Source organism: Cibotium barometz, chromosome 27 (assembly GCF_041138505.1).
Source record: "Cibotium barometz isolate CiBa-2024 chromosome 27, ASM4113850v1, whole genome shotgun sequence".
In the NCBI taxonomy this organism is placed as follows: Eukaryota; Viridiplantae; Streptophyta; class Polypodiopsida; order Cyatheales; family Cibotiaceae; genus Cibotium; species Cibotium barometz.
In genome coordinates this window covers 31,186,528-31,200,322 of record NC_141072.1, presented here as the reverse complement: position 1 = coordinate 31,200,322, position 13,795 = coordinate 31,186,528, and the positions used below count along the sequence as shown (strand labels likewise).

Below are 13,795 nucleotides of genomic sequence, written 5' to 3'. Positions count from 1 at the left end.
GGACTTGGACTTGGACTTGGATTTGGATTCATCGGACTTGGGATCCATTGGATTTGGATATTGGATCTGGTACTAGCCCGGTGAGAGATACTTGTGGGTCATCCCCGTGGTGTGCTCGGCATCAGAGATGTTGTGCCTTGACATCGATATCGACATCGACTTGGATATCCTACCTCGGCATATTTGTTTGTTTTGTATTCATTGATTGTATGGATCCTGGCCAGCGTGCCCGTGGATTGTTCCTGAATAAATTCCTGAAAGAGGGCGGGGCTTGTTCCCCGCTCCATGTGGTGTACTATGCAAGATCCCCATTCCCTTTTCTCTCTCCCCTCTCTCTCTTTATATTTTTCTCTTGGACACATGGTTGGGTCTGTCTCACTGCCACTGCACGCCCCGCTGGGCTTACACAAGTTGCTCTCATTAGGATTGGCAGGTGAGTAGCTTGTTTGCATGTAGGTTTTTTGTTGTTTTGTTTAGGATTTGGGTCTGCATTTTGGATTGCATGGTTTTGTTGTTTTTTCAAGTCGTGTTTTGTTTGGATTCAACCTGAATTTTTGTACTGAGAATATCTTTGAGATTTTTCAAAATAACAATGCAGCCTCAAAGACTCAATGGTTGATGCAGTTAATCACAAAGGAGATCACAGGATGCACTTGGAATCAATCACCATCTACCCCATCAAGTCTTGTGGTGGCTTTTCTGTGGATTCGTGGCCACTTGGTGACTGCGGTAAGGACATCAAAACTTTTGATTGAGAGGATTAAAGAACAAAAATTTCACCCCTTTTTGTGAAAGGCCCACGAGTGACATTGTGGTTTTGTGTGTGTGTGTGTGTGTGTGGTGGGGTGGGGGTGGGCGTGGGGGGTGGGGGGTGGGGAGGGGTTCTTCATCTTGGCCAATTGCGTTATGCATGTTTTATGAGTTTTCAATGAGTGGCATGCACGAGTGAAAATGTGTATATACATATTTTCACCACAATCTTTTTCATTAAATAAGACGGAGGTGGCAACAGACTGTTATCATGTGGAGAACTCCTTCCATTTATGGGTCTTTGATGTGTTGATCAGGCCTTCTATATGATCGTGAATGGGTTGTGATGAGTTCTGCAGGTGATGCTCTCACGCAAAAGAAGGTGAGACACAATGTGAATGCCTGTATGTAATGTAATCCATAACATGTGTTCCTTGACCAATCCTTGCTGATCAACATGTTTTGTTTGGTTTGGTTTGCAGTGCCCCATGATGTGCTTGATAGGGACTTATATTGAGCCCTCAGTAAATAAACTGTTTGTGACATCTCCAAACATGAGAACAAGACTAGAAGTTCCTCTTAAAGAGATATCTCACCAGGCTGTTGTAGGATTTGACTTATGTGGAGAAAGGTGGGTTTTTAGTAACCATGTCATTGCTTACATATCCATGGCAGTGTACTAGTGTGAAAATGGACATTGATGATGCTTTGAAGCTGCAGGTCAAAAGGAAAATCATCTGAAAAGGAGGTTTCTGACTGGTTTACAGAAGCTCTTGGTACAGCCTGCTCGTTGGTTAGGAAGGAGCCAAGGAGCAGGCAAGTGAGGTTAAGAGGGGGGCCATGTGATTCACAGACATGTAAAGAGGCAAGAGAACTTAGCTTTGCTAATGAAGGCCAATTTTTACTCGTTTCTCGAGCAAGCGTCGAGGATCTGAATCGTCGGGTGATCTCATCCATACAATCAACAAACAAAAGAAGAGCCCTGCGCATGCGTAAGATCCACTTGGCTGCTATCATTGCATACCATGCTTTCACAAACTTGAGTCTTATCATAAACAATTCCTCACCTCAGTGGCGTTAACAAGGCTTCACTATCTTCAGTAAGGTAACACTCAGCAAGGGATTCCATACCTTATGGGAAGAAATCCGCAGTCATGTCTGATGTCTTCAACCTTAAAATGGGTATTATCATGCCTATATTGTGTGAATAAGACCACCTTTTGCACACTCAGCAAGGGATTCCATACCTTATGGAAAGACATCCGTAAGCATGTCTGATGTCTTCAACCAATCATACTCTAGTTTAAATGACAGGGCGCAAGTGAAGCCTTGATTTTCTGATGGTGCTTTCTGGGGTTGTTGATGTGGCAACATCTGGTTGATTTTGTAGCGAGACTCACTTCCCCCTGACCTGTGACCCCATAAGTTACCCACCCCCCTAGGTCTATTGTTTTGTATTTCTTTGAGAGCATTTCTCTTGAACAATGTATTGATTTTGTCTTAAATATTCTGCATGACAGCAAAGATGCAGGTGGACGTTATGCGTTTTAGGTCAAACTTTGTCATATCAGGCGGATCCGCTTTCGAGGAAGACAGCTGGCAGTCGTTGTATCTTGGTGATGATAAATTTATAGTAAGTCTATTTTGAGAGTTGCTGTCATTCATGATTGAGCTACTTAGTTTGATGCCATATTTGTGTGCGCATCATATTTGCCTCAGGTCTTGGGGGGGTGCAATAGATGCCAAATGATCAATATAGATCAAACAACAGGGAGGCCTCAGGAGGGAAGTAACCCTTTGCTGACACTTGCATCCTACAGGAGATTCAAGGTGAAATCGTGCACAGCCCTCTCAGAAAAGCATGTCTTCGCACATTTAAAAAATGATGTGAAACTTTTGTTCTTTTCAATAAATTGGGTTGTGCCCACTTTGTAGGGTAAAATACTATTTGGGCTACTTTTGGCGCACATTCCTTCCCAGGAGCAGAGGTTAGAACACATGGGAGGACATAATGGTTCAGGTCAACCTGAAAGAGTCATCAAAGTTGGGTGCCACGTTTACTCAGAAAGCAGTTCCCGTTTATGATTCACTTCTGCTGGCAGTGCCCCGTATATGAACTGCGTCTACAATGCAATACTTCATCGGTGCCACAATTGGTGTCAATAGCCTTCTTTTTTCAAGGAGATACAGTGATATCCCATGGCAAAGCACTTGGGAAAAACAAGTTCAGAGTAAGTTGCAGAGAAGATGCATGCAAGGCAAGTTTGAAGGGCATGGATCCCAGTGTACGTATTTATTCTTTGTCCCTCACTTGTATGTTCAGTGGCTTATAATGTAATTGAAGATTCAGGTGGTCCAGAAACGTATGATTAATGCCACCAGGATGCGTTGATGTAGGTCATCAGGAATAGCAACAGTAGAGCTACAATGTCATCTTAGAAACATGCTCATGAGAACACTTGATGTGAGGAGCAATACTACACAGCCCCACTCCAACGAAAGGTGCTGTACACATAACTTGTCCTTCACGTGACATCTTGGTGTTGCCATCAACGTTATTACATGTTAAATCATAGGATAAGTGGGATGATCTATTCCATCCTGTATATGTACACAAGCACATGAAAAGTACGGTTCAAAGTGTAGATTATCGACGCAAGTTCTCAGCCAATCAGCTACTGGCACATCAGTCAAAATGCCTACAGTTCGTAAGCTGCAGAAAGCCTCTGAATGAATGCATCAACTTATTGCTTATGGTGGAGATGCTTATAGGTGGTGATGACGTTAGTGGGGATGTCGTAGTATCTAGTCCATACTATGCATGATGGAGTTGATTAGTCTTGTGGGTTGACTACCATGAGTATATAACGTGCACGTTCGTAAAAGGTGAATTTGGGCGTGTTCCTAGATTCATCTAGGTATATATATAGAGAGAGGAACATCCAGTTCTTGTATGTATTTTCCTGTTAAGTGTTAGTAGCTATCTTTGATTGCAATAGAGCCTATTTGTGTAAGATTTGGAGAGCATTTCTAACAGCAACTAGCATACATTTGTGTTGGATATGGATCACTACAAAGTCTTCAATCTCCAATAGTACATGCATATGGCACATCAATGTTGTAATATCCAATAGTACATGCATATAGTACATCAATGTTGTAACTTGTCAGTGAACGTAAGGGAAAAAGGCATTCTAGTTTAGCTTAGAATTTGAAGAGGTTTACTAGATTGTTATTTAGATGAAGAAGAGATGTCAGGGAATTCATAGTATTTGTATTAATTTTGCAACTCAGGTGCTAGAAAATCACCCGAGAGCCTTTTTGTATCCGTTGGAGTGAAGCATTTTGCGACACATTTACTTCATGAAAACAACTTTTTCTTATTTTTAGACTCGTAAGGAACGAAGTATAACTCTTTGCGATCTCTTCATCTTCATCAACGACTACATCTTAAACTAGTCTGAAAACTAGAGCTCAAAAAGTGTGTAGCTATAGCATTCTTGCATCGCTTGGCACTTGATGCATCAAAACCAGAAAGGGTAAAGTTAGTAGGGGCTTGATATCCCAAGGTTTCAAGTGCCCAATAAATTGTGATCTAGCCTAATGAGGCTGAGTTCTACTTGATGATGAGGGCATAGGGATTGAAAAGGAGAAAACTCTACAACAGGGTAAACGGATCAATGGTAAACTGTATTCCAGTTCCGACAACAAATGGTTACTTTCACTCAAATTTAGAAAATTAGTACTCTTTAACGACAATGGTCACAAATATTTTAATGGTGTTCACATTTAAGCTTCAAGATTCATACTTTGTACTATAGTGAGCACTCGTTTTAAACTCTCTCGTACTTCCATGCACACCTCCACCACTCTCTCTCTCTCTCTCTCTCTCTCTCTCACACACACACACACATATAGTACCCATTTTAAACTATCTCTTGTACTTGCTTGCACACCTCCACCACTCTCTCTCTCTCTCTCTCTCTCTCTCTCACACACACACACACACACACACACATAGCCTCTACATCTATTGCACATGGATCACACCTTCGGAGCTCCCAATGAAGATGCACTTCTACAGAGATCACTTCCTCAGGCTCATTGAGGATGGATTCATCTAGCAGCTAGGCTACTTGAGTGTTCACATGTCCCATGCCATGCGGATTGCGATTGGCTAGATACGGGTTTCATCCCACCGCCTTAGAGTGGAGACAGGTAGAGCTGACAACATCTTTAGAGTCGGAAAGCTCATACGGAGACCTAGAGGGGAGAGGATCTGCCAATTATGCCACAGAGGTTGAGATGGAGGAGCATTACATGTCGCCGCCCGGTATACCATGAGATCTGTGGGAGGTTTCACTGTCTGTTTCGTGAGGGATTTGGTCCACTCTCCAGGATCATTGACTTCCAGGACGAGCGTTGCCTATGCATCTTCCTGCTTGAGCTCCGCAGGCACAGGGACACTTTCTTGACAGAGCTTCGGCCCGAGCCACCCCTCCCTCGCCAACCAACCATCACTAGTTTTTCTAGGACCCAAGAGGTGGAAGACACCGATATAGTGGATCTTGTGGGAGGTTTCACAGTTTGTTTCCTAAGGGATTTGGTCCACTCTCCAGGATCATGGACTTCCAGGACGAGCGTTGCCTAGGCCTCTTCTGCTCGAGCTCCGCAGGTACAGGGACACTTCTTGACAAAGCTTCGGCTCGAGCCACCCCTCCCTCGCCAACCAACCATCACCAGTTTTTCTTGGACCCAGGAGGTGGTGGACACCGATATAGTGGATCTTGTGGACCCTCCTTGAGCTCGTCCCCCCGGACCTCTCTCACCCGAGAGGAGTTACCTCGGACCGGCGGGCCTCCGCACTGGGGAGACCTCTCGGCCATACTCATTAGCCCTATGCTTTGATATTTTGGAGAGTGGTATACCATCTATTGGGAGCTGATGTTTCTCTCATGTTTCTATGTTCTCAGTATTCCATGATGAGTTTTCATGGATAGTTTTGTATTGCTCCCAATGAGGTAGCTATGTTTATGTTTTGTTTCTGTTTTGATTTCCATTCCATGATGAGATATGTGATGGACATTACGTTAATAAAATTTTTCTTTCTTTCTTTCTCTCTCTCTCTCTCTCTCACACACACACACACAGTAGTATTGCTTGTTTGGTAAAAAAACTAATACAGGAGCAAAACCATTGACCACAACCCACCAATAGTGTCGATGTTAATTAAATCGTTGAAATTGTCCCCCTACTCCTAGTGTGCACATACCTCAAGGGTTAAGCCAACCCTCCCCTTCCAACCACATGGCATCAAGGACACGTCCCCTCAATGTCTTCATATGGAGAAACTCTTAAAAGACCCTACATCAGTCGAAGCACAACTCAAAGCTTGAACCTCAAAAGAGGTCAAGGGAAAACCAACATGAAATAATGACAAACCTATTGAGAAGGGCAAAAAGGAAATATTGCTCCAAGCACACAAGGAAGGACGACAATACGGTCACCATCCAAAGCGGGTCTGATGACACCTTGGTTGTTTGTAATTGATTACGTGGAACCCATTCTTGAACTTGTACTTGATAATGAAAAAGGCCCAATAGTTCCCAATTGTTGCATGTCCTGATGAAGAGTACGTCGAAAAAATCTTGCATTGAGAAGACATGACAGTTGGTTAGATAGGTCCAAGCTAAACTAAACCTAGTTCTTGAGAAAGTGGTAGAATATGAACCCCTATATACATCTAGACCACCACAGAAGTCCACCTTATAAAATCAAACCCATGCCATTGCTTCTCTAATTGAATCTCAATGGGAACACACCAACTCTTTTGGCACTGCTCCAAGAGTGGAAGCCACTAATCTAGGAATGGGAGTTTTACCTACAAACTAGATACAGCACACACAAGCAATTGCGCTTAATGCCATTACTAAAGCCTCTACGAGGAACAAACCAACTCTTTTGGCATTGTTCCAAAAGTGGAAGCAAATAATCTAAGAACATGAGTCTTACCTATGAAACTAGATACATGACACACAAGCAATCACTTAATGTCATTATTAAAGCCTCTACAAGGAAAGATCTGGTTTGATGACCATAGGGTAGGATACTCTCTTTTCTCTTGTGATTGATGATGACCTACACATTTCCTTAACTTAGAAACCTTCATCATGATAAAAGTTGGTTTTCGTACACAATCCTAACAATTTCGACATTGAGTCCAATGCAAGATCACAACAGTGCATCCTTTTGTTAGAGTGGAGACAAATAAAGAGAATGTGGAGGAGAGGGAGAGGTTCAAACCCTAGCAAGCAAACACACACACACAAGAGAGATGGATAGCTTAATTTTCTTCTATCTTCTTCTCTACTAAATCAACTTAACATAAAGATAAGAGTACACACTATATGGGTTAGTACTAAACTACTATAACATACAAGGGTCGGTCCATAATGTGAACCCGACTAAATGAGCTGGCACTATAACTATTCCAGTCTCTAGTAATCCAAAATCATTGTCACATAGCCTGTCATCCCATTGGCTGCATATCACCCATAATCTCACCAACCATGCCAGTGGTGTAGATGCAAAAGCGATCACCCAGGTGGGTCATCAATGTCTGTCGTAGCACTAGTTGAGCTCGATATCTTAACACTCCCCCTCGAGCTCAACTCCACACACTGCACTCCAAGTAAGCTCCTAAACTTGTGGAGCTTCTCTGTGCCTAATTTCTTTATGAAGATGTCATCCACCTGATCCTCTGTGTGCTGACATATACTAGATCTACATCTTCTACTAGAATCTTCTCCCTCACAAAGTGATAATGCACCTCAATGTGCTTCGTTCTAGCATGATATACTGGGTTATTGGCCAACTGTATGCTACTCATGTTGTCACAATATATGACAACTGCCCTATCCACGGGCACTCCCACGTCACCAAGTAGCTTCTGAAACCAAGCTACCTCACAAGTTGCTATAGCAGCACCCTTGTACTCTGCCTCTGTACTCTATAAGACAATTGTTGGCTACTTCTTACTGCTCCAACTCACAGCAACACTCCCAAATGAGAACATAAAACCATTGGTAGATCTCCTGTCTACAATACTACCAGAGCCAATCATCATCTGTGTATCCATGCAACTGTTTCTCTGTACCAGCCTCATAGAAAAGTTCATAATCAATTTTAGACTTTATGTACCTGAGGATCCATCTAGCCGCATCCAAGTGTGGCTTTCTAAGGGCTTGTATAAATTGACTCACAAGTCCAACATCATAGCTCAAGTCTGGCCTTGTAATGGTCATGTAGATCAAACTATCCACTATGTGCCTGTATGTAGTGGGGTCCTCCAAAAGCTCACCTGTATCTGTGGAAAGCTTTGTGTTATGCTCCAATGGCACTGAAATAGGCATACAGGCATACAGCCTGTCATACCATACTTGGACATCATGTCCAAGCCATACTGTCTCTGCAATAGCAAAATGCAATGAGGTGATCTTACCACCTCTATGCCCAAGAAATACCGTAGCTCACCCAAATCCTTCATCTCAAACTTTTGCTTCAAAAGCCCTGACATCATGTATGTCTACATCACTATCACTAGTGATAATCAAGTCATCCACATAGATGACTAATAGCATGATCCCTCTATTTGTCTTTTTCACATAAATCTACATTGGATATAAGATACTCCCCCATCTTGTTTGACCATGCTCTGGGTGCCTGGTTCAAGCCATACAAGGCTTTGCGTAACTTATACACAAAATCTAGATGTGCATCACTCTCATAACTTGGTGGCTGTATCGTGTACACTTCTTCTTGCAAATCACCATGCAAGAAAGCATTCTTTACATCCATTTGATGTAAATATTCTTGCAACCAGGTTGAATGTCTCCTCATAGTCTATGCCATAAGTCTGCGCATAGCCCTTGGCAACCAATCTTGCCTCAGTGAACCATCAGCATTGTGCTTGACTTTATACACCCACTTACATCCACTTGACTTTATACATCCACTTACATCCAATTGCCTTCTTTTTCTTAGGCAAAGGCACTAACTCCCATGTTGCATTTGCATTTGCCATCTCCTCATCCATGGTATCTTCCCATTTCTTACTTCCAATTGCCGGCTCAAAGCAAGTGGGCTCAACCTCCTGTATTGCTTTTACCATGTAAGAATAATGGTGGGTTGTATATCCATCATATCTCAACCTGTCAATAAGGTATCTAACCCTCGTAGACCTGCGTACACCTCGATCACTGCTGCCAGGTGTTCTCAAAACAGCCCTGGTTCTCCTTACACCAGGAGTAACCACAATCGGAATGCCAAGCTTCTCACATCAAGGCTCTACTCAGATCCACTAAAGTCACTATCCACATATGAGTGACCTGTTGACAGATTAGGCACAAAAGGTTGATCTACCTTTTCCTTCCCTTTCCATGATACATGTGTACTTGCATCATTCTTCAACCTGCCTGACCATGGGCTAACATTGGATCCACTGCTCAAGGACTCATAATAATAGGTGTATACTAGCTACTCATCTCATCGAAGACATCTTTGCTTACTCACATCTCACGAGTGGTAGGGTTATAGCATCTATAACCTTTTTGCTCCATAGCATAACCAATGAAGATGCATTTCTCTACCTTTGGATCCAACTTTTTTCTCACTTCATCAGGAACATGTACATATGCAATTCACCCAAACACTGTCAAGTGAGACACATCCGGTCTTATGCCTATAAACTTTTGTTCAGGAGTCATACCATGAAAAGCTGTAGTGAGTGTCTTGTTAATAATGTACATAGCAGTTGCTACTGCTTCTTCCAAAAGTAATGTGGCATATTCTTCAAGGCACGTGCCACTTCTGCAATGTGTCTGTTTTTCCTTTCTACAACACCATTCTGTTGGTACCTGCACGTAAAATGTCTTGATTCCTTGCTTTCTCAAGAAATTGTTAAACTCATTGGAGAAATATTCTCCCCCACCATCTGATCTTAGGCATTTTATTTGCATGCCTTTTTCCTTCTTGACCAAGGCTTTAAATCTCTGAAAGTGAGCAAACAGCTTACTTTTCTCCTTCATGAAATAAACCCACACTTTCCTAGTGTGATGAGTCAATGAATGTAACATAGAACCTGCAACTTATAATTGTTGCAGTCTTGGTCGGTCCCCATACATCTGAATGTATGACATCCAATGGCCTTGCACTGACATGCTTTTCATGTGGGAAAGCATGTTTGGCCTGCTTACCAAGTTGACATGTTTCACATATCTTATGCATATCGTCAACCTTAAACTTTGGCAAACTTGCAACAATATTTTAGGCTTGCATAGACTTCAATCGTTGTACATTCACATGACCAATGCGCTTGTGCCATATGTCAATATCTGCAATGACACCTGTTCCATGCTGCGCAAACATGGCTATCTTTATCTCATGCATGTTCACATCCAAAGTAAACATCCTGCCATTTCTGCTACCCTTTGTAACCAAGCGGTACTTATTTTTGAAGTCTTCCACACAAAACATCCTTGAGGATCAAATCTCACTTGTAGACCCTACTCAACCATCTATCCAACAGAAACCAAGTTCTTTGTAATATTCGAAACATAAAGTACATCAGTCACACAAGTACTTCATTTTGCCATCCTGCATAGATAATGACACTTTACCAACATGCGCAATGGGATACGCAATATTATCACCTGTTTCTACTTAACCTGCTTTTTTTATTTTCTGCATATCTCTAAACCACTCAGCATGACTGGTCATGTGGTTAGAGGCACCAGAATCCACATACCATATATCTTAAGATCTTGACACATCCCCTATTATCGAACTAAGCATGTGCTGCATGATAAACAACTGCTCACTTCTGTCACATCACCTCCATGTTTGCTAGATGATGCATAGTTACCTTGCTGCAACTTCCCACTTTTAATGTCATTCTGCTTTTTGTAGCAGTCATTTGCCATGTGTCAGGGTCTGCCACAGTAATAGCACTCTATGCTATTTTCATTTTGATTTCTTTGCCAACCACTTTGGCCTCTCTTTGGCTTCCCCTGGCCTCTTCCACTTGTGTATGATTGCTACTGTGAATCATTGGACTGTTGTTATCTAGAATTCTGATTTCCTTGTCGGCCACCCCCTTAGCCTTGACCACGGCCTCTACCTTAATTAGAGTCGAAGGCCTATTCCGATGTGTTCTTGCTTTGTGATGAAGAATCCTCACCTAAAGTCTTTTCTTCTATGATCAGCATAGATATCAAGTCCCGAAAGTGGAGAATATTCTTCCTAATTGCAATGGAGGTCTTGAATGGCTTGTACTCTTTGCCAAGCCCATTCAGACAGATACTCACCAAATCATCATCCTCCACTGATACATTGATAGACCTAAGGGATTCAATAATGTCCTTGATCTTTAAGGCATATTCATTGATGGACATGCTTTTCTTTTCCACAGTATGCAACTCTTGCGTTAACTACAACTTCCTTACCTTTGTGTTAGTTTGGAACATCTGAACTAGATTTTGCCATGCAACTGCTGGAGTGTTTGGATCCTGTACGTGTCCTATCATAGTGTCTATGACACTAATTGAAAGCCAGTACGTGACTTTTCTTGCACCTTGATTACAATCCTTGAATGCCTTTATTAGCAAGAGTGGCATTCTCCTCAGATAACTTTGGAGGCTCCTTATTGTCTCCTTCTACATAATCCCAAAATCTTTTACCCATTAGGAAATTGTTCATTCTGAACTTCCAAGAATGGAAGTTATTCTTATCTAGCTTTTTACTAACAATCTGATTAATTTCATCAAACATGTTTTCCTGCACTAATCAAATAACCTGCAAATAGGCAACTTCTGTATGCAACTTGTAATACGGCAGTATCTCATGTAATTGCTGCAACAGCGGTACTTTAGCACAGCCTTTGTATCACCAAATGTGACCATAGTACATGTGCATACACCCAATATCAACAATACATGTGCAAACCCTGTCTACACTTCCAAAGTGCACTACTACATTGCAATAGCCAGATTTCGAGCAGAAACAGTTCTCTACCAAAATTTCTAAAAAACTATAAAACACCCTGCAATAATAAAACAGGGCTCGTAACACGTCCGAAATGCAAATTTGGCTAAAAAAAACGTCGTCCAATAGAACAGTATACCTGCACTGTAGCTCCGCTCCCGTGAAAATAGCTCCTTAATCGAAGATGTGTAGCTCCCAGAGCTATTGAGGGAGTGTTGTACCTAAACCAAGAAGGGGAAAGAGATGATGATGCTCTTACCCGTGTAGTACCGCTTCCTTCCTTTCTCTTGCCTCTTTCTTGTTGAAAATGTGGTGCCTAGATGCACAAGGAGTATGTATCAAGGAGGGGGTGTGAAGGTGTGTGAAACAGCCTCTAGTAGAGAGAGGAGATATTTGAGATATTGCTTGGATGAGGTGGCATCAATGGAGTCCACATGATATGTAACCATTTGGCTATATTAAGAGACTCAAGTAATGAGAAAAGTGTGCATTCTACCCTATATCCAAGTCGTGATCATCTTGCTTTTACACTAATCATCCATCATCCTTGTCATCATTAGCAACATTTCCACTCTAATCTATGGCTTTCACATTTCACCCGCCATAGCTCTTCTTTCCATGCCCAAACCCTAGTTTTCAAGTTGGTATCAGAGCACTTATAATCCTTGAATCCTCTTTATCATTTTCTCAAAATCATTCACTTGAGGTCTCACACTAATCTCCTCATTAATCTAGCCTTAATCTCCATCTTATCCCTTTCAAGCTCTCATGGCAGCCTGACTACCCACCACTGGTTTTTCTATCTCCACAAGGCATCTCTCTTTAAACCCTCTTAGAGGGAGCTAGCAGACCTCACGGAGACTCCACAACTCGGAGCAATTAGACGATGGACGCCTACACCCGATGGCATTAGTAGAGAAGTCAAAATCGCTTTTTACGATTTGGGAGAAATCTTAAGTGTGGCCAGCATGACGACTTTCACGACCATTCCACTAAGGGGAGGCTGCGCCTAGGGTCCTCTAGAAGCTCACCAAAGGGATTCTCAAACAAGGCAAGGAGCTATCCACACTGGCTAAAAGAGTAGAGGGTACCCTAGCTGCCATAGCTAAAAGCTTGAGGTATTGTGAAGAAACTTAATTAAAATCTTAATCACACTGTACTTCAGGTTTAATCTAGGTACAAGTACAAGTGATCTTTTGAGCTATTCTGACTTGTTTGGTGGAAGGCTTGCTTAAATACCCTCTTGCACCCATGAACTCATGAGAAATCATGTCCAAGTTGCCTTGAAATGCCTAGGTCTCACTAGTGAATCCCTTCATTGATGCGTGTATGCATTCCATCATTGATCTACATGAGTTGAGGCATGCTGAAAATCAGTAATGAATGTGGCATGTATGTAACCATACTCCATGCTAAGGTAAGGTGGTCATAAGTATTATTAAGTCAATCATTGTAAAGGGTAGACACTGCCAAGTACCACTGCATAGACGGGGACTTTGGTAAGACCCCCTACTCATCATGGCATACCATGAAATCATCAAGTTTAGTGGTATTAGATTCCACACATGGCAGTCAAAGATCATGTATGCACTCATGGAAGAAAAATCTATGGGGAATAATTCAAGGGAGGGACACTCAAGCAAGCCTAGGAACTGCATGGAATGAGAAGAATGAGAGGGCCTTGGGACTCATAGCACTTGCATTAGATGATGAGGTCATTCATCATATCAATGGGATTGAGAAGGCCAAGGATGCATGGGAAGAGTTAAACAAGTTGTTTGGTACACATGAAAAACACTCCAAAGTTCATTTACTCATGCAATTGGAAAGCAACTACTGGTCAAAGAATCAACCTCAACAAGCGAATGTGATGGAGGCCTCCTTTCCAAAGGAGGATATGAAAGAACTTTTTTGAAGCTATGGAGTTTTCACCTACCCCTTGTATCTTTTTGTATTGTTTCTACTCGCTGGCACCGATGATGTAGCCATGGTAGAATGATGTAAA

At 42.1% G+C, this 13,795-nt stretch overlaps 1 protein-coding gene across 5 annotated transcripts in view; it reads left to right on the top strand.

The window, feature by feature from the left end:
- ABA3 (molybdenum cofactor sulfurase (LOS5) (ABA3)) overlaps positions 1-3,764 on the top strand; it is a 107,647-nt gene extending 103,883 nt beyond the window's left edge. The window contains exons 16-23 of one of the 5 annotated variants that reach the window (XR_015269358.1): positions 625-729; positions 1,068-1,132; positions 1,233-1,381; positions 1,518-1,742; positions 2,271-2,383; positions 2,470-2,580; positions 2,686-3,035; positions 3,148-3,764. Coding sequence is in view for 1 of the 5 variants with exons in the window: in XM_086821395.1 (XP_086677521.1) it covers positions 625-729; positions 1,068-1,132; positions 1,233-1,381; positions 1,471-1,742; positions 2,271-2,383; positions 2,470-2,580; positions 2,686-2,835 (965 nt within the window). In the remaining 4 variants the exon portion in view is untranslated. Of the gene's footprint in view, positions 1-624; positions 730-1,067; positions 1,133-1,232; positions 1,382-1,470; positions 1,743-2,270; positions 2,384-2,469; positions 2,581-2,685 lie in introns of all 5 variants that reach the window. The other 4 variants (XR_015269357.1, XR_015269356.1, XR_015269359.1 and 1 more) reach the window with 4 other exon arrangements.
- Positions 3,765-13,795: the final 10,031 nt, after the last annotated feature.